The sequence below is a fragment of the Cavia porcellus genome, unplaced genomic scaffold, assembly GCF_034190915.1.
Source record: "Cavia porcellus strain 051 isolate PalLab524CR breed Dunkin Hartley unplaced genomic scaffold, mCavPor4.1 scaffold_1, whole genome shotgun sequence".
Taxonomy (NCBI): Eukaryota; Metazoa; Chordata; class Mammalia; order Rodentia; family Caviidae; genus Cavia; species Cavia porcellus.
Window position 1 is genome coordinate 196,220,528 of NW_026947484.1, and position 20,287 is coordinate 196,240,814.

The 20,287-nt window shown below is 51.0% G+C and overlaps 1 protein-coding gene across 4 annotated transcripts in view; it reads left to right on the plus strand.

Annotated features, from left to right (window-relative positions):
* Nucleotides 1–20,287, plus strand: part of Dab2ip (DAB2 interacting protein) — a 178,724-nt gene that overhangs the window by 14,179 nt on the left and 144,258 nt on the right. Inside the window, exon 1 of one of the 4 annotated variants that reach the window (XM_013153405.3) lies at nt 7,889–8,038. The exons of 1 other annotated variant lie outside the window; for it this stretch is intronic. In XM_013153405.3, the coding sequence (XP_013008859.3) occupies nt 7,936–8,038 (103 nt within the window). In that variant the 5' untranslated portion in view covers nt 7,889–7,935. Of the gene's footprint in view, nt 1–7,888; nt 8,039–8,967; nt 9,126–20,287 lie in introns of those variants that run through there. 2 more of the 4 variants (XM_063226883.1, XM_013153406.3) reach the window with 2 other exon arrangements.

A 20,287-nucleotide genomic window follows, 5' to 3' on the forward strand; every position in this document is an offset into this window, starting at 1 on the left:
CTGTGGCCCCAGCTACTTTGAAGGCTGAGATGAGATCACTTGAGCCAGGAGTTCAAGACCAGCCTGTACAATATAGCAAGACCCAGTCTCATAAATAAATAAAGTATTCATTTCTTCTCTAAGATTTACATTTAACCATGCATCTTGTATTTCATCTGGTAATCCTACCCCCAGCCCTTCATAGCATGCCTTTGTCCACTATGATTTTCCCCTGTAGACACAGAGACCTGGCAAACCCCTCACTACGGCTGTGACCATATTTATCATGCATTATGGTAATTTTATTCATGTGGAATTGTTTTTCTCTAAGCAGCCAACCTTCTGGGTGCAAAGGGGAAAAACATTAAGATCATGGCTCCCTCCACTTCCTGACCCCATCTCCACCCCAAATTGCCTCTACTTTCTGTCGATGAGCAGGCCTTTCCATCTGTCCTGGGATCTTGACTGCTCCCTTGAATACTGCTCATGTCCCTCATTGACAGTTTTGAAGTCACATTTCCTGCTGGGTCATTCTCACCAGCCAGGACACCTAGTCAGCTCACCTATCGTGCTTGGCGGGTCAGCCCGGCCGGATCCCCCAGGAAGCAGGCTCTGAGAAATGGTAGTGTGTGCGAGGCTTGTGTCAGGGAAAAGCAGGAAGCAGGACGGCACAAAGATGCAGCTGAGCTATCCCCAGCCCCAGGGGGCTTGTAGCTGTTCTGTGTGGGGAGGGCTGGCATGGGAAGGGTCTCTGCAGCCCAGAGGGCCCTTCAAGGTGTTCTGAGTATCATCAAGGGTCCAGATCTTTATGCTTAGTCAGTCATTGGACATAGGACACTCCAGGTAGGGGATGTCACCTCTAACAAGATGACTATTTTCAACAGAGGTGATCCCAAAGAGCAGACAGCAGAAGAATGACTTCCAGCAGCCTCCCCACACCCCAACAGAGGGTTTTTCATTCTGGAAGAGGGGATTAGTGTTGCACATCACAGCGTCCAACCCCCCAACCTAAACACCCTTTCTAGAAACCATCAGTCTCTGATCTTTGGAACCAAATCCCCACTGTGAGCTGTCTGCACTCCTTTCCCTCCTTCCTGGTCACTCCCCAGTCTCTGGTCTATTCCCTTTAAACCCAACTACCTCCTCCAGACAATGAGATTTGCACAAGACTCAAGAGACAGCCAAGTCCTTCTCCTGCCTAGGGTATTCTAGTAGCTCCCCTGATGTCCAAGCTCTTGGGCCCTGTGACCCAGCACTGTCTCTTTTCCTGCTCCTCTCCCTCACAGCTGCCCCTCACACTGATGCCCAAAAGTTCCTCGATGGGAATTTCCAGGCACAACAGGTCTGTCCTGCTTTTGCATGGGGTCAGTTCTCTTTGTGTTTTCTCTCTCCTCCTTTGATACACACACGGTAGTCACTTCCTTGGAAGCCTTCCCTAGAGACACCCTTCTCCCTCACACTGCCACCCAGGTCCCACAGCCACCATCTCTGTCTTTTTTTTTTTGTCTTTTTCCTTTTTATCGGTACCAGGAATCGAACTCACGACTGCCTGCTTCCAAGGCAGGCACTTATGCTGCTGAGCTAAACCCCCAGCCCCCACCACCTCTGTCTTAACACAGTTACCAGCTTATATTTAGCAGCCAACTGGGGGCATCTCACACAGGGCTAACACACAGCGGATCCCCATGGACCCAGCTGCCACCACCTTGTCTGCCCCTTGCCCCTGAGAACAACAGTTCACTGTTGTGTTTGTTTATCTGTGTCCCCAGCACCCAGCAGCCCAGACCTGACACAGATGAGGGCTCCATGACATTGACTTAGGAATTTAAAGAATTCAATAAACAGCAAGACCGGATGTGAGAGAAACTGCAGAGGTGGAATCAAAGCATCCTTGGTGGGTCGGACTCCACCAAGGCTGTACACCCTTCTGCCAGCCCTGCTGGGGAGTAGGAGAGGTTCTCTGAGTGGCATCACCTTGTCCCTCCACCATGCAGAGCATCTGACACCAGCCACATTCTGTGTTTAACTCTCAAACATCTCTGCAGCAGAGGCAAGGTTTGCACATTTCCATTATTTATTCTCCTTGACCGCACTGCCCTGCAGGAGAGTGGCTTGGGAGTCTCCATCCTCCCAGCCCCTCCCCCACCACTCTGGTCATTCCTGCTCCAGGATCCTTGAGCATCTGCATCTGCATCTGCATCTGCATCCTATGCAACTTGGGTTTCCCAGGTTCTAAAGCTCACTTCCATCCTCTGTGAGGGGGCCCACCATCCCTATAGGAGGATAATCTCTTGGTTACTTTATAACCACTCTGAAACTCTCTGTGTGGATGGGGTAGGGTGGTACAGTGGTTTACAAAGTCCGGAACTTAGAAGTGAACAGACATGGGTTTGAGCACAGGCTGCACCATTTACCTGTCTGTAATGTTGAACGAATGGCTTATACTTCTGAGCTGTTTGTCCATATGTCATAGAAATACATGGTACTAGATCTTTCTCAAAGGTACTTGGGAGAAAGAATGTTCAAAGTATCTGTCAAAACTCTCAAATTTGTATATGTATAAAAGGACATAACTATCGTCACTTGGTGTCCAAATCTGATACCTCCATCAGAGGAGGCGCACAAGTTGATTAGATCATTCATCATTCACTGAGTGTCTGTTGCATGCAGGCTCCCTGATCTGAGAGGGACAGAGTACAGCAGGGGGCAGAACCAGGCATGTTCCCTCTGCTCCTGGGTCCCCAGCTCTGGGAGTAATGACTACAGGATAAGGTAGAGCTGCCAGCTGGGACCAGTGCCATGAAGGGAAGCCACTAAGGCCATGGGTGTGTAATGGGGAGGCTGGAGAAGGCATCTTGAAGAAGTGATATTTAGTGGCCACCAGAAGAAGTTAACTGGGCCCAGGAGTTGGGGAGACAGAGAAAAGTGTTTACAGAAGGAAGTTGGTGTGTGCAAATGCCTGGTGTGTCCGGGGAAGGGGGTTGCACATTTGAGGACCCAGGAGTTGGCAGGAGTGGCTGAGGGCAAAGAGGGAGCGGGAAGATGGCATAAAGAGAGGCTAGAGAGGTGGGTGGGGCCAGCCCCAGGGCCTGTCGGGCCACATTAAAGCAGGAAGGAGGAGTGGGAGTACTGTGACTGCAGCCATGCTTTGAAAAGCTCTTGAGGGCGAGTGCACCCACAGGGAGAGAGGTTGGCAGACGCCAGGAAGCAGCTCCATGCTTAGCGAAGTCCTGGCAGGAGTTGGACTGGGCTAGAAATAAACTTTCAGGGGTCACCAGCATAAGGATAGCAATGGAATCTGTGGGTTCCATGCAGTGGACGTTGCCTGAGGATAAGGGGTTTCTGGTAGTCTTCACCTCCAACTTTTATAGCTCAAGGGAGTAACATGAGATGGCCAAGGAAGGGAAAAAGTGACCACAAAACTAGAGGGTGGTGAAATGGAAGTAAGCAGAAGTTTCCACGGGGCTGAGAATTGTTGAGGGGTCAGGCGAGCTGATTCCAGAGTGTCCTTCAGAGTTACCAGCAAAGAGGTCATTAGGGGCCTTCCTGAGAGCCATTAAGAAAGATCCTGGCCTTGTGTGGTCATTTTCATGGAACATGATGTCATCAACGGCTAATGTCCTTTTCTCCAGGATAATATTATATGGTCCAGTGACATCTGGACCAAATAGGATTGGCCCATTAGTTTAGAAAGTTTCTCAGAACTCTTGAAGCACATGAAGTTGTTCTTTTCCAGGGATCATACAGTAATGTCAACTTTATATATTTGTTTGCATCTCCAATATAGAACATTGGCCAATTTATCTTCTAGAATCTGGACCATAAGCAATTTGTGATCCTGTGTGGCTGCCTTGATGGGAGCTCCGAACAAGTGGACATATGTGGATTTTGCATATATAGCGCACACAGTGCATTTGGTAAATCACTTCAGATGCATCCCTGGGGAAGGTGCCACAAGCTCTGTTGCCTGTACAGATGGATGCTGACAAGGAAGAGACAGGCCCATGTTGGGATCCCTGGAATACGTGTGAGGACAGAATGGAGGGGGCCGGAGTGGCTATGGGAAGATAGAGGGGATGGTTTGTGATTCCAAAATGCTATACAGCCCATCACCTGGAGGGGTGTGGGTGTGGGGGAAGGCTGGGGATAAGGGACGGGAGGCAGGAACACAAGGAGCCTTGACTTGAAGTGTGTGTCTGGCCCTTCCGGGTCCTGGGATGGCCTCCATGTGTATGATTTAGTTCACAACCGGTGAACGTTAATCAGTCCACTATTTTTCAGAGTAGCCCAACCGGGTTCTTTTCACTCTCCCCTGTAAACATCTTCCTTTTCACATAATTGCTACCTAACTCAAGACAGGAGCCGTGCATTCCATGTCTATGATCTCACTGAGTACTTTTAAATAACTCCTTGTGATAAGCCCTAGCACCTTCTGTTGTGCAGACCCCAAAACTGAGACTGACAGTGATATAATAGCACGTCAGGTCATATAGCTGGCAAGTGGTTCAGCCTAGATGTGAATATGTCCTCTGACCCCAAAGTTCACATTGCCACCAAGTGCATTTGGTGAAGAACAAGGAGGCAATCCAGCCTGTGGTGGTGTTGCTTTCCTTTTGAGAGCTTGGCCTGGCCTCTGTAGGTCTCTGAGTATTAGGTCTATTAAGTCTTTTCATTCAGTCAACAAACCTTCCCAAGGTCAGGTCATGTACAGGCAATAGGGTGCACTGGTAGCCCAGACAAGATTTGTGGCCTCACAGAGCTCACACTCTGCTCCAAGAGGGAGATTTTTAACCAGGCACACAATCCGCAACATGATAAACATGGACAGTGGAGTGGGCAGGTGCAAAGGGAATTCTCTGCCTGGAAAAATGGACAAAGACCTCCAGGGGCTTTCTGCGGGCTACAATGTCTGAGCTGCATTATAACAGAGGAACAGGTTCTGATCCAGTACAGATGGGGAGGACCAGCATGCTAGGAAGAGAATTGTGTACAAATATATGAGGGCATGAAAGAGCTGGGCCAAGCGGGGGGGGGGGGGGACACCTTGCTGCATGATGGTGCTTGGTGGTGGGTGGAGATGCAGCTGGTACTGGAGGTGTTAGGACTTGGTTGGAGATGCCAGATGGGAGCCATTTGTGTTCTTTAGCTTTACTGAGCACTGCAGCAGGAGTCAGGCTTTGTGCTGGCCATTTAGACATGATGACTGTGTGGTTAAAATAAGGAAACCAAGCAGGGTGCAGTGGTGTATACCTGTAACCCCAGCACTCTTGGGGGCGGAGATAGCAGGATCACAAATCCCAACCCAGCATGGGGGAGATGGGAGACTTAGTGACACAGGGAGATTCTGTTTCAAAATTAAAAAAAAAATTAAATGGGGCCAGAGAGGTAACTTGATGTGAAGTTTGAAGCAGGGACAGAACTGGATTTTATGTGGATTCCTACATACTCTGCACCTTCAAAAAAGTTTTGGGGTTGGTAGTGGTAGCTCAGGGCAGAGTATTTGCCTAGTACCCACAAGGTCCTGGTTTCACACACACACACACCCAAACACACACACACACACACACGTATGCACCACAACATGTCTTCTCTTTCTGTGTCACACACATGCATGCACACACACAATCTTCTCTTACACACACACACACACAGACACACACACACACACACACACGCAATTTTGAAGAATAAGACAGGCACCTGTGTACTTACCACCAACTTGACCAAACTCAAGGAAGCGTCTTTCTACCAGCCTATCACATCTCCTTCTAGACCCAGAACTATACAACTTTTTTTTTACTGCATCTATGCATTCCTATATTGTTTTGCATGTTTCAAAAATCATTACCAGTATGAATGAAATTATACAATTTGATCTTCTACAACTTGCTCCTTCTCCCTCCTTTGGAGATTTGTAAACAGTGTCTATTCATTTTGATCACGGCATAGAAATTTTCTGATCACTCCATGCCTTTTACGCATCTACTGATGGACACTGGTGCAGTTTCAGATTCTTCTTTAATACAAACAGTGCTGCAGTGAGCAAGAGCACTTTTAGATATATATCAGAAGTGAAGACTGAATTCTTGGGATGTATGCAGTTTCAATACTTTTGCTTGCTGCCAAGTGTCTTCCAGAGAGGTTTTACCCATTCCCTGTCACCAGCAGGGTAGAAGAGTTCTCTGCTTCATATCCCCATCATCCTGCTTCTTTGCTTTCCTGCCAGCCTGACAGGTGTGAGATGGCATCTTACTGGGGCTTTGTTTTGCACTTCCCTGATTGCTGGTAAAGGTACCTTTGCATATGTTTATTGGTCATTCGTGTTTTCTCCTCTGTGAATTGGTTGTTCTTCTATTTTGTCCATTTCTCTATTGTGTCTTATTTGTAGAGAGCTTTTGCATATTTTGAATATTGCATTGCATATATCTTCTTTTGATAAACAGGAGTTTTACATTTTAATTAAATGTATGCATCTTTTTCTTGATAGGTGCTTTTTAGGTCTTCTTTAAGAAATGTTTCCTTCTGTGAACTTTGTGTGAATGCATGTGCACATGTATGTAAGTTTTCAGTACACTTGGTATTGATCTTTTCTGTATGGTGTGAGGTAGGGATTCTTTTTTTTTCTAATATGGACACCAAATCACTCCAAGATAATTTATAGAAAAGCCCACCCTTTCCCTACTAACCTGCAGTGCCATCCCTGCCAAATATTGTTTCCATACATGTATAGGTCTATTTTTGCAGCCTCTATTCTAGTCCACTAGCCTATCTGTCCTTAGCCAATAACAAATAGTCTGGTTGTACCTTTTAAAGTTCCTCCTTTGAGTTAAGAGGGGCTCCTAGGAGCAGATCCAGGTCTTACTCTTCTCCGTATTCATGTACTGCTTCAGTTACAAAAGAGTTTCTCAAGGGCTGTCTCTTAGGAGTCCTAAAATTCCCTTTCCCAGAGAAGAAAACAGAAGCCCAGAGATGAGATGGCTTGCTAAAGTCACACAACCAGAAAGTGTTGGGTCCGGGCTTCTATTAGGTTTCAAAGTCACCATTCCATACTGTTCAGGTCCCGAAGGATTTTACTGACCCTGCATCTGATGTTCACCCCTTTCCTCCCCTCCCGTCCCCGTCCCCTTTCACTTCCCTCCCCTTTCCTTCCTTCCTTCCTTGTTTCCTTCAAGTGGCTTCTGAGTGATGAGTTGTCAGCTTCCTTCCCTTGCTGGGATGGAGACCATATTTTTGAAGGGCCCTTCAAAGTGCTGGAGACTCACAAGAGGCAGGCGGGTACACTGTGGTGGCTTTTTGTTTTGTTTGTTTGTTTTGGCTTGGTTCGCTTTGGTTTTTCAAGAAGATGTCTCACTAGTTCAGGCTGGCCTCAAATTCTCAGTGATCCCTCTTGCCTCAGCCTCCTGAGTGCGGGGTCACAGTGTGTGCCACGATGCCCGCCGTGGTGGGCAGTTTGTGGGTTGACTGCTGATGCCTGAGGAAGCCAGGCCAGGTTTCAGAGTCAGTTTAAAGGGCAGCCTCAAGATCGCACGTGGGCCCCCGCGCTGACTTCAGAGAGAACTCGGCTTTCCACTGGAATTAGAAGCGTCCTCACCCTCCCTCCTGGAGAGGCAGGAATGCGAAGGATCAGCTTTCAGCCGAGCTGCGCCTGCCTTTCCGGGGAGCTCCCTTTGCTAGCCCTTCCCGAGAGGCCGAATTAACTGGTTCTGTCTGTCTGACTGGGAGAGCAGCTCTCGCTAAAAATAGCACCCTGCCCAGAGCTACCTGCGCCGGCCAGGTCCCGGGCGGCCGGCGGGAGTCCGAGCCGGGACGGTGCAAGGAGCTCGAGAGCCCATCCCGGACCTCGCCAGGGACCAGCAAATTGCGGCGGAGACCGAGGCCCCGGGCACAGCGCTGGCCCCACGGGTGCCGCGGAGGGTGGAGGGCCCGCGGGCCGAGGCTTGGGAGAGGCAGTCCGGGATGGGAGCGGGCGGGACGGCCTCCCGCGCCCTCGCCTGGGCTTCGCTGCCCCTGCTGGGGCCTCCCAGCAGAGCGCGCGGAGCGGACTTGCTCTGCGGCCGAGGTAAGGCGGGGCGCGCGGGGAGGTGCACGCGCTTCGCCCGGACGCCCGCGGGGGGGGGGGGCAGAGTGGGGGACTGGACCCTGAAGACAGCGCAGGGCTCAACCGCAGCAGCCCGGACGTTCTCTGCAAACTCACCTTAGTTTGCAGACGTCGCCGTCCCTCCACCGGGTCCAAAAAGAGCGTTTGTACCCTACTGGCCTCAGTGTTCCTATCTGAAAAGTGGAACAATCAACTGTCAAGCTTTAATATTTGTTGTGTCTGTAAGAAAAGTTAGGGGACCTGCAGAAGCATATGGCACGGATGCGCGAGAAGCTCGTCCCAGCCACTGGGGGCTTTAGGAGTTTAAGCGGGTGGGAATGCCGGTGCCGTCTTCTTCCAAACAAAGCTCGGGTCCTCGCCTCAATCCTAGGCGCCTGAGGTCAGGCGCCGAAGCAGGGTGGTGCACTGGAAAGTTGAAAGGATCGGCAGACACACGCAGATCCGTGCGGGAGGGAAGCTGTAGGTGGCAGAGGGTTAAAGACGCGTCGCGTCCCGTGGCTCCGTCCCTCGACCCCGGGGCTAAGGCCAGGGGGGGTTTTATCTTTGAACTCCGGGGATCCAGGAAGGACCTCGGGGGCGGGCTGCGCCCGCCGGAGGGGGCGTGTGGCGCGGTCTGAATCCCCAGCCCCAGCCTGGGCGCGGGGGTAGACTGGGCGCCCGGGGCCGAGGGGTTGGCCCTGCCCAGTCTGGCCTGGCGGGTGCGGAGATGGGGTCGATTGACCAGACAGGTGCGCCCCGACCCTGCCCGCCCCGCCCCCGCTGGGCCCGGGCCGGGCGGGCGGAGCTGCGTGCCGCCCGGCCTGCGATTGGCAGGGCTGGCCTGGCCGGGTGGCCGGGGAGCCCGGGAGCCGAGCGCCGCGGCGCCGGGGGAGGCGCGGAGCCGGCCGGAGCTCGCCCCTGCCCGGCCCGCTCCACTCCGCCCAGCTGGGGCGACAGAAACTTTGCTGACGCCGCCCCGGGACCCGCGACTCGGCGACCTGGCCCTGGGCCGCCCCGGCCCCGGCGTTTTTGGGATGGCAGCGCCCAGCGGCCAGGCCGGCGCCTAGAGGTAAGAAGGCTGGGGATCGCGGGCCAGGTCGGGGGGCGGTGGAGGCGCGCGGGGATCGCACGGAGCGAGCGGGGACCCGGGTGTGAGGTGTTGCGCACAGGACTGTGGAGCCGGCCGCACTTCGCTCTGTTTACCCGTCTTCCCCCTCCAGCGTCTCGTCTTCCGAGGACCCTGGCTGAGGGCGCTGGCCGCAGTCTCTGATCGATGGGTTCTCTGGAGAGCTCGGTGCGGGGTATCACAAGGAAGGCAGCGCCAGCTGGGGCCCACAGCCAACAGGAGTTGGGGTGCCCAGGGGATTCTCCAGCCTACCAACCCACTAGGCTTGCAGAGATCTTGTGAAACCTCAGGCTCCTTCGCCAACACCGGGTTGGTGACAGTGAGCACTGAGCCCGGGTTGCTAACACTGGAGCAGTGAGCCCCTCTGCCCAGAGCCAGGTACTCCCGGATACCCAGGTTTTGGGTGTTTTTGTTCAGTTGTAACTAGTCTTCATTTTTGTGGGAGGCAAGTGATTACAGTGAGGTCTTTCCATATCCTGTCCTTTTTTGAACGGCACCCTCAGGAAAACACTTTGAGCAACCTAGAACAGAGATAGAGACCAAAGCCATCTGACTTTATTCAGCTCCCAGCCCTGTGGGGATGCTTGCCTGGTTTCTGGGCTCTGGAATAGGGACTCTTTTGAGCCATCTGGGATGTCCCCCACTCTTTCTTTGCCCCCCAACCCGCTGTTGGGGGGGGGTGTTCAACATTAATTTTAATTATGAGGTTGGTGTGTAGGCAACACATCACCTATGAGGGCCGTAATCTTTAACATTATTCTCTCTGCATAACTCCTTTCTCTATTTCCTTGACCTGAAACCATATAGCTGAGACTTTAAAACAAAACCAATGGCCTGTCTCTAGAGTCCAGAAAACCTGAGTTCAGAGCTCAGCTTACTCTGGGCTCACTCATTGTGTCTTTGGACAGGTCTCCTAATTTCTCTGAGCTCGAAAGTCCCACCCAGGAAGATGTCCTGAAGTTTTTATGAGGTAAGGTGTGGAGAGCACCTGGCTCATAGGACAAGCATAGCTTTAAGGATTAGTGCACCCTGGGACCTGAGCCATCTCACTGCTTGCCCTTTGCGGTCTGTGCCACTTGGAATATGTCAGGCCCTTCCCCATTCCCTTTGGATGCTTCAAGGTAGCTGTTGTAAATACTAGGGGAAAAAAACCAAAGGATTTTATTAACCAGCATGACAGGTAGAGGGGCTGACCTGCAGAATCTGGTCTAAAGTCACCTTCAAGATCTCCTAGGCCACCCCGTCACACACAGTCCTCCTTCCCGGGTACTGTGTGCCCACCTGGGGAACCTTTTGTCTTTTTTACAAGGATCCTCCAGCAACAGTGCTCCCGGGGCAAATGCCTTCATGACTGGGCATCACCATTATGTTAAAAAATTCTTCCTGTGTAGAGCAGAAATCTCTGTCCCTGTGACTTTTACCTCCTGATTCTAGCACAACCCTCTGGACATCTCTTCCTGGCTCAATTATTCACTGTGGTCCCCTAGTGCCTGGCATTCTGTTCCTACCTTTAGGCATTCAGCACACTGGAACTGAGTTTGGCAGTGATCACAGCGCCATTTATTGAGTGCTTATGTCAGGCTCTGTGCTGGGGGCTTTACACATATTTCCTGCCATCCCTAAAATATCTCATGAAGTTATCCTTTTCTTAACTTTGTTTTGCCTATAGAGAAACAGGGTTAGAGATATAAAGGAACTTACCCAAGGCCATACAACCATAGGCATCCCAAACACAGCCTCTATCATGAAGCCCATACTTCTGGTTGTTACTTTGTCCCATATTTGCAATCATCCTTCTGTGTATGAATGAATGTGTGTGTACATACATATGCATGGTGGCCTATAGTATGGCCACAAGCACTGGGGGCAACTGTAGTGCAGATTTTTCATCTCTACTCCAGACCTTAGGGATGTGCTTTTGAAAAAGTCCTCCAACTGCTCTTTCGCACCAGGGCCCTAAGGTACTCTAAGGAAGGGAACCTGGGATCAGGGCCCCAAGAGGTCTGAATTCAAGCCTTGGCTTTACTCTTTTGAGCTGGTTGCTTTCTCTTTCTGGGGCTTCTTCCCTGCTGTAAGATAGACAAGATGTTATAGCCGGGGATTTAGCTTAGGGGCATAAGTGCCTACCTTGCCAGCGCGTGGACATGAGTTCGATCCCTGGTACAAAAAGAAAAAAAAAAGATGTTATAGTCACCAGTAGGGAGACTGCTGCTGTGGATGGGGTGTGGAAGCCCCCCAGGTGGAAGTCTGGGGTTATGGGGCCTTGGGGGACAGAGGAGGCTGGTGAAGCTTTCACAAGTGGATGTGCACGAGGCTCCCAAGGCTTCTAGCCTTTGCTTCCTACAAGGATTGGTGCATGTGTTCAGATTTCTTGGCTAGAAAGGGGACACCCTGGAGAGATGGGCAAGGCCCCCTGTACATACTTTCTTGGTCTTTTTCTCCCATGGTGGCCTTTGACTTTCCCAACCAAGAAATGCTGGGCCGAAACCTCTGAGGGAGGGGACGAGGGGGGCTTGCCATGCGCGAACCTGCATTTTCAATCTGGTAGAAATCTGCCCATTCCCCTGGAGGTCTGCTCTTACCTCCTTGTGCAGCTCAGGGGAAAATGTCTCACTCCAGGCAACCAGGCTGTACTACAGGCTGAATGTTTGTTCAGCCTCTAACCCCTTTGATCTTGCACAAGACACAGAATCATTAAATACCTATTTTATAGAAAAGGTCATTGAAGTCCAGGAAGCTGTAGGGACATGTCCCAGGCCTCAATGCTTGTGTGGGAAAGCTCGTGGAAAAGGGAGAGGTGCTATAGTCAAGATTTGAACCCAGGTCCCCTGACAGTGTATTCAGGCAGTCTTCACACCCTGTTTCATGCCTTGTTTTTCTGTCCACCTGCCCTTTGCTGCCAGAGCCCTTGCCTAGAAGCTGGGAGACCTAGACCACTGTCCAGCTGCACAGTCCTGGGCAGGGCTGGTCAGAGGGTGGATATGGCCATTCAACTAAACCTCTGAGTTCTTTCTTCCTTAACTTTCACAGGCTATATACTTTAGTAAGTGTCTATTTCTGGGAAGAAGGTAGCTATGATGGACTCAGCGATGGGTGAGTGGTTGCATTGGACACTAGGATGCTATGCTGGGAGTTGTCGTTACGCCAGCTAGAAGGGCTCTTATGGGCATGGTTTCTTTTTTTTTTTTTTTTTGCTTTTGCTTTTTATCGGTACCGGGGATCAAACTCACGACTCCCTGCTTGCAAGGCAGGTGCTTATGCCGCTGAGCTAAATCCCCAGCCCAATGGGCATGATTTCAGATGGAGCTAGAGGAGAGGGTTAGGTAGCCAAGGAAGCCCAGGATGAGGGAGGCTGCCTACCTCACAATGAATTGGCCCTTTATACTCTGAACACTGTTAAGAGAGTGATGTGGGCCTGGTTGAGAGTCCTGAATGGAAGCCAGGAGGGGCTTGGAGCTGTAAGACCAGCCCACTAGAGTCTCCCTGTCAAGCCAGAGTAACTTGGGCCAAGACTGGGGCTCTGGGAGTAATGCATAGGACTTTTTGTCTCCTGGGTTTCCTCATCCTTCCCTGACTTCGATGCCTCCCAGCTGATGTCCCTGCTGGATGGCTGTAAGCTCTTCCTGGAGCCACCTGCTCCTGAGGAGATGCGGCTGCCCATTCCCTATGCCCAGGTTGGGCTCAGCAGCCTGGCTTCCTAGCTGCAGCCTGTACCAGCCTCCTGCCCTCAGCTTCCCCAGCTCCAGCATGAGCCTTCTCCCTCCTTGAGAGTGGCTCCCTGTCCAGCCTACCACCCCCTTCCATCTTCCCTGGCCCAGGGAATAGGCCTCCACCTTCCTTCCCTGTCCCGTCTCTCTCTGCTCTTCAGGCTTATGCTTCCCAGTCTCTGCATGTGGCTCTCGAAGGAAGGCCCTTCTCTCTCTGCCGCTGCATTGGTGCCTAGATTCTTTGTTTCCTCTGGCCCATCACGTGTCCCCTCTACTAGGCCTCATCATGCCATTGTGGGTGAGCTGCCTGGATGCAGTGCTGGCTGGCAGCTCATATCAACCACCTGGCTTCATGCTCCGACGTGGGCTTACCTATCTCCTACTATGGGCTCTGAACTTCAAGTCGCAGACCTGGCTGTGCATCTCATCTGGGTTTCTACATAATGGGTGGGGCCTGACCAGAGTTTTCCTTGTTCTAATAAATGCTCACCCAGCTCTGTGGCTTTGGACTGGCTTTGAATGGACTTGGTATTAATGTTCTGTTTTCCCTGCGCCCCGTACCTTGGCCCTGGTCTGCTTTTTAAAAGCCTGTTCTGGCTTTGTGGCATCAAAGATGGATGGACCTAGAAGCAGCTGTGGGAAAGTCCCCTCCTGCAGGCTGAATTTCAGGTCAGGGGTAAGAAGAACCAGAACTCACCTGATTCTTTTGAATTCGTGAGAATGTGTGCAAAGTACTCAGGAAAGGTGTGTAGGGGTGATTGTGACTGTGCTGGGGCTCACAGATGTGGCCAACGGCCATAAAGGGGCCACGTGACTTTTCTAAGGTTGCATAGTTATTTGTGTAGGAACCAGCATGGAAAGTGTCTGTCCCAGAGTTCCAAGAGGGTAGGGAGGCAAGGGCCAGAAGGGAAGAGAGCAAAAAATGAAGGCAAAATTTTATGCCAAATCCCAAATGATTTGTCTAAAACTCCCAGGTTTATAAAATGCTCTTGTTCACAAGATCTTCTTCTTCTTCTTTTTTTTTAACAAGATCTTCTTTAGCTAGTGTCCCTCTCAGCCTCTCCAATGACCTTCCACTAGGAAACCAAGGCTGTGAGAGGGACCCTTGGCTAATCTCACCCGGCAGAACTAGGTGGCTGGTGACCTTCCCCTCTTCTCTCTGTTCCTCTTCTTCTCTTGCTTGGGATCCAGAGCCCATGTCCCTGCTCAGCATGCCAGCTAGGAGGAGGTTATCCCCTGACCACTCCCCACTCCACCTAAGTGTGTCTCTTTGAGATTCTTGTGTGGCTTCCATTTTCCCAGCCAGCATCCTTTAATGACGGTAAACTCAGGTAGCACCACCAGAGTGGGGGGAGGGGTGGGGCGGAGGGGCAGTGTCCATGTGAATGCAGCCAGCACCCCACCAGGTGGGCCAGGTGACCTGGAAGGTGACCTCTGTTCTAGGTTATGGGTGCTGGTGCTCATCACAAACTATCTTGGAGTGAGGTTTGGGGGAAAGTGGCGATACAAGGGGGAGAGAGGGTTGATGATGCCCTGAGTTCGTGTCTAAATGTCTCCCAGTTCCTTGCCCAGAGGAGGCTGGCAGAGTTCCTTGGAGCCCCACGGCCTCCCGTTGTTGCTTTGTTCTGGAATGTCTCCTCGCTGTTGCTTTATTGGCTCACCTGTCCCCACCTAGCTGAGCATCCTAGCATAGGTGCCAGTGACCGGCCCCTCTAGGTGACCTTAGCAGGCTTCATGGTGTCAGAGAGGGGCAGGGAGGGAATGTGGGGTAAGTGAATAAGGAAATGAGCAAGTGACCTTTCTCAGCACCTGTGGTGACCCTGCCTGGCTGTCACAGGCTGGAAAATACGTGACAACTGAGGCCACCAGGAAATGGCTGTTGTTGGGAGCAGTGAGGACTCAGCCAGACATCATGGGAGCTGGCGCTGACCAGAGCAGGGACCTCAGGGCCTTTCCCGGCAGAGGGGCCACTGTGAAAGCTGGCACTGCTTCCTAGAGGAGAGAATTCCCAAAAGGCTCTGTCCGCCCCTGATAGGGATCTGCAGGGTGTGTGAGGGATCTGTGTTGGGCCAGGATGTGGGGGTTAAAAATAGACACTGTAATCCCTTGGGTTCCAGTCACACTTGAGGCTGCGCACAGCCCTCTGGCTCCATTATCTCACTTGAGTGGCTCGGCTGCCACTGCCGAGGGAGAGGCTGGACTGGGCACCCGCTTTACAACCTGCACTCGGAGAACTGCCCCATGTTTTGCTGGAGACTGCACCCAACATTTAGTAGCAGGCCTTGGCGTGTTCCCCAGCTTCCTGCATCCGAGCAGGGAGCCCAGTCCCAGTCGACAGGCTACAGGAGGGAAAGGGGTTGGCTGAAACAACAGGGGCAGGCTTTTATGCAAAGCAGCAAAGGTGTAAGAGAAGCCAAGAATGAATCAACACTCCAGGGCAAAGGCTCATGGGGGGTGGGCGGGTGGGGAGCAGCAGGGACAGGGGTGCTGCAATCAGCTGGAGCATGGAGGGGATAAGGCAATGAAAGGAGTGAGGGAGAAAAGTACCCTGGGGACCCCAGATTGAAGACATCAAATGCTGTAATAACGCAAGCCTGATGCTGTGGGCAATAGGGAGCCATTGAGAGTTACAGAGCACAGTGGTTACCTGCGTTTTCAGAGGTGCTGTGCAGTGGTGTGTGTGCTCCCCAACTTTGCTATAGGTGTTTATGGTATTTGGCTTTTGAAGCGCAGATCTTTCTTTCTTTCTTTCTTTCTCTCTTTCTTTTTTTTAGAGCAGAATATATTTATTAAGAGAAAGAAACCTGTCTGAGAGAGAGACAGAAGAGATCCCTAGGAGGTTGCCGCACTTTTTAAATTTATTCTCAGAAGACACCCTGGCTATCCTTATCTCTCCTGGAACCTTGTACTACAGTGATCAGAAGACCCCATTTTCTGTTGTCTCTGAGTTCTGGGACCAGTCAGCTCTGGGGCAAAGTCTGTATTGGATTTCCTGGCTTATTCTTGTATTTTAATTTTTTTTTTCCTCTCAGCACTGGGGATTGAACTCAGGGCTTCTGCACTGAGCTATACCCTCAATCCTTGTCTATTTTTTCTTTTGAGACAGAAACTTGCTAAGTTTCCCAGGCTGGGCTGGAACTTGGGATCCTTCTGCCTCAGCCTCTCAGAATGCTGGAATGATAGGTGTGGGCCACTGTGTCTGGATTCTTGTTTATAAACTAGGTGGTCTTGTTTGTCTGATTTGCATACTCTGTGGTGGCCCAAATTAAGGGAACAGGAATGATTGAGGTTCTGAAAGAAGGCTCTGCCTCTGGCCTGTACAGGACCCCTTCTAGGCTCCATGCCTGGAGGAGCTCCCTGACTGTGAGACTCCCACCCCCGTGGCCCCTTCAGGCTCAGCTTCCCAGCAACACAGAACCTTGTCCTCTAACCCAGGGCCTTGATCAACTCTGCTACACTACAGTGAGTCACGGCCTGGATGGGCAGGATGGGCCAGATCTCAGCTGCCCACCCAGCAGAAGCCTCCTGATATGTTAGAGCTGGGTGGCTAGAAGCCTGCTGTCACCTAAGGCTTCACACCAAGTTCCAGCAGGGACTCACACCTGGTCCTGCAGACCCATCCTCTCATCCTGATTCTTGGGTGCAGCATCCCCCCCCCCCCCCCACTTTGCAGAACCGACCTAGTTTGAGAGGCCAAGGGAACTCAGTTTTGCAGCCTTGGCTCTTCCTGGAGCTGGGCACCAGCAGTGGCAAGCCCTCAGGTTCCCAGAGAGAGCTCCTGGCGTCCGCGTTGGCTTAGTCACAGCGATGAGGTCACCCCTCACCTCTGGCTGGGGGTGGACTCTAAAGTTTGGGAACTTTCACTGTGAGCCTCTTGTTGATTTTTGCGTGTAAGGAAAACAAACCTGTTGGTTGGGACTTTGTACTTGGCCCATGAACTGTAGACTCAGGGAAGCCTCTGGGGAATGATTAGTACTTGGGCCACACTGCCTCTCAGCTTTGCAGGAGAAGGGTTCTGCATCAGGGAAGAGCTGGGAGCAGAGCCAGAACCCCGTGTCAGCACTTGCTGTGGCTGTGTGAGTCTGTACAAGGTTCATAACCTCTCTGGGCTGCAAGGAGGGTGTCTGCTAGTCCACATTTATCTGAGTTCTTTCTGCTGGCCAGGCACCAGGCTGAAGGCTTTCCAAGCATTCACCCATTTGCTTTGGTTTTTGTGACAGACGAGGAAACTGAGTGACTTTGCCAGAGTCACCTAGCTGGAAGTGTCTGAAGGCAGCTCTTCCTGACTGCTGTAGCAGGGACTCTCGCTTTGCTCTCTAGCAACTTGGCCATCTTCTGCGGGATTGTGAAAGTATAAATATGGGGAAGCTGGGTGTGATTAAGTAGGGGAGGCTGAGAAGGGGATGTCTTCTACACTGGCCTACTGTCCATTTCCCCAGTCCAACATGGCCTGGAGCTGCTAGAGGCAGGGGTGATGGGCAGAGGGGAGCAGGCATGGCTGTATCCAGAGTCCATGGGAGGAGTAGACGTTAGAAGATGTGGTTTCCCAGCCAGCCCTGAGCCTATTTCTGCCCATTTCCTGGAGCTTTTTGGCTTCTATTCTTTTTTTGCAGGGCTGGGATTGAACTGAAAACCATGTGTATGCTAGACAAGCACTTTACTGCTGTGCTACATCCCCAGCTCTGCTTGTTGGCTTTTTTGAAGTTAATATTAACTCATCCCCCCTATAAACATGTCTTCCAGTATCTCCCCCCCCCCACTCAGGCACTTTAAGGCTGGGGCAGGGGTGCTAATAACACTTTGCTTTGAGTGGAGTGATCAAAAAGATGTTGATTCAGATTTGGAGCAAGGATCTTTCAGTAGCCACTGAATCCTGGACTTAGAATCAGAGGTGGGGGAAGAGCTACATGGCCAGGCTCCACCACACAGGAGCCTAGCAGAGCAGAGAAGCTGGGGCTGGATGTGTGCTCTGGGGTGCACTGACAGCTCTGATTTGAGTCCAAGCTGCTCCATCTACCAGCAGTGTGACCTCAGGTAAAGTTGCTTCACTTCTCTGATCCTCGGTGTTCCTATCTGTCAACTGGGGGCAGTAATACCTATCTTTTAGTGAGGTTGTTAGGTTAAAATTAGATACGGGGAGGAGGGAACAGAGTACACAGTTTACACATGGCAAACATACAATAAATGCTACTGTTTTTATTATTGCTTATTATTTGCATTATTATTATTTAAGAAGATCACTTGGCAGTGACCTTGGGATACTCTGAATTTACTACCTCTGTTGAAAGCAGTTGTGCATTGGGAAACATCTAAATCAGAGAAGCTATGAATTGTTTACTTACTTTCTTGTAAAGCAACACAGGGATTCAAATGGCCCAACAAAAAGATTTCTGAATATGGATTTTTAAGGGGGTGACTTTAAGCAGAGAAAGAAGACTCTTTAAACTCTTTGAAGTCTTCCTTTCTCCCAGTATCCTCCCACCAACCACATCCTGGGTGCAGGTCCAGGGTGAGCATGTGTTGACCGGGCTCTGCCTGTGGAGGCGGTCGGTGGAAGAGAACTCACACAAGCTCAGGTGCGTTCAGTTCCTCCCTCCCTCGCGAAGGTCCATCACCAAGGGCCCCTGTTCTTTTATCAAATGTGGGGAGAGGCCTGAGGCTTCCCTGAGCCTGTGCACGGCTGCAGTCAGCCCTAGGACAACTGCCAAATGCCACAAACAACACTGCAAAGTCACTTTTCCTCAGCTCACCTGGTTTCCCAACACAGCTGTGTCACCAGGTGAGTTGAGAGCTTGGGAGGTGAGACGCTGAGGAGGTGGGGAGATGTTCAGTGCTGCCTCAGTTTCCCCATCTGGCCCAGCCATTCCTAGAGCCCCTTTTTATGCTGGGCAAGCTGCTGGAGAGGGAGCAGAGGGACTTGGAAGAAGCAGATGTGAGTTTGAGATTCCAGCTGGCTTTGTCACTTGCCAATGTGTGCCCTCCAGCAGGTCATTTAACTGCCCGAACCTCAGTTTCCATCAAGTGGGGATAATAGTGCTGCCCACATCACCGAGTTGGGTTGTTTGGAGGTGTAAGTGAGGTAATGCCTGTAAAGTGCTTATCACAGAGCTGTGGGGTAAGTGCCTATAATTATAAACCGCCCTCGAGGAGACACACCTTGCACAGCCCTGCCCGTCTCTGGCCCCTCCACCGCCTCAGTTCCTGTTTGTTGTTGACATCCTCAGCACAGGGATTTTAAGTATTTATATCCTTGCTGGAATTTCTCTTTGCATTGTCTACTTAATTACTTAATTGAATTAAGGCAAAGAGTTTCACTTCCTTTCCAGGGCAAGGGTAGGAAGGGGCCTGGTGCCTTCTTTACTGTGATTGAGGTGATATTTGGAGATATTTGATGATGGTGGTGGTGCCTCCTTCCCCCGAGAGGGCCACTCACTCTCAGCACTGCTCCATAAGCCCATAAATCAAGCGGCAGCCACGTGCTTGGAGCATAAATCTTCTTGAGGATGTTGATGGCTTTGGCCACATTTCTTTCAATACCAACTTGTATTTTGATACCTTCTTGTCCACTCCTGGCAAAGACTCCTTTTTAAAAACTTAGAACAAATGACCTGTGTATATAGTTGGGAAGAGCTGGCCAGTGGAATATAAATAAAAAATCAAGGCATGGAGAGGGGCTTCAGATAACAAGGAGTCAGCAGATGTGCTCTTCTCTTCAGTGGTGCTGATGGCTCTGCGTGACGAAACACAGTGGCTACATCCGAAATGGATGTGCTGTCGGCTTCAGAGGTCTCTGCCCGGCCACTTAGTATCTGAGTGCATAGAAGAAGCAGCCGCTTACTTGGCTCCAAAGCAAGGGACAAAGAGAACCTGCTTTGCAGGAGTGTTGTAAGAATCATGCTTCACACAATGCTTGGCACATGAGAAATACTTATAAGGAGGCCATTCTTTTTACCCAAGGACCTTAAAGAAAATCTCAGCACGTTTTTTGTCTGAAGACTCTCCCCATCCTGTCTTTGCATCCTTCCTTATTTTTGGAGGATAACAGCCAGGACCAGTATGCCCAAGCTCTCCCCTCTATTCTTTCTACAGGGAATGTCTCCTCTCCTGTCTCTGCCCAAGAGTCCCTACCCTTTTCTTCAAAACTTATCATAAGCCCTGTGTCCTTGATGAGCTTCTCCTGTGGCTCTGCATATCCCCCTAAATGTCTTATTATGTCCTTGTCATGTCATACATCTTCAACCATTGTTAGCCCACCTATGTTCCATAGACTGGCAGACTGGTTGGAAAGGCATTTAGAAAAGGCTGCTTCATGAGGTCTCATATAGTCCCAATCCCCATGAGCAATTTTCAAGGCTCTGAGAAGCCTTGCTGTAAGGAAACCTACTGAGAAGTCTGCAA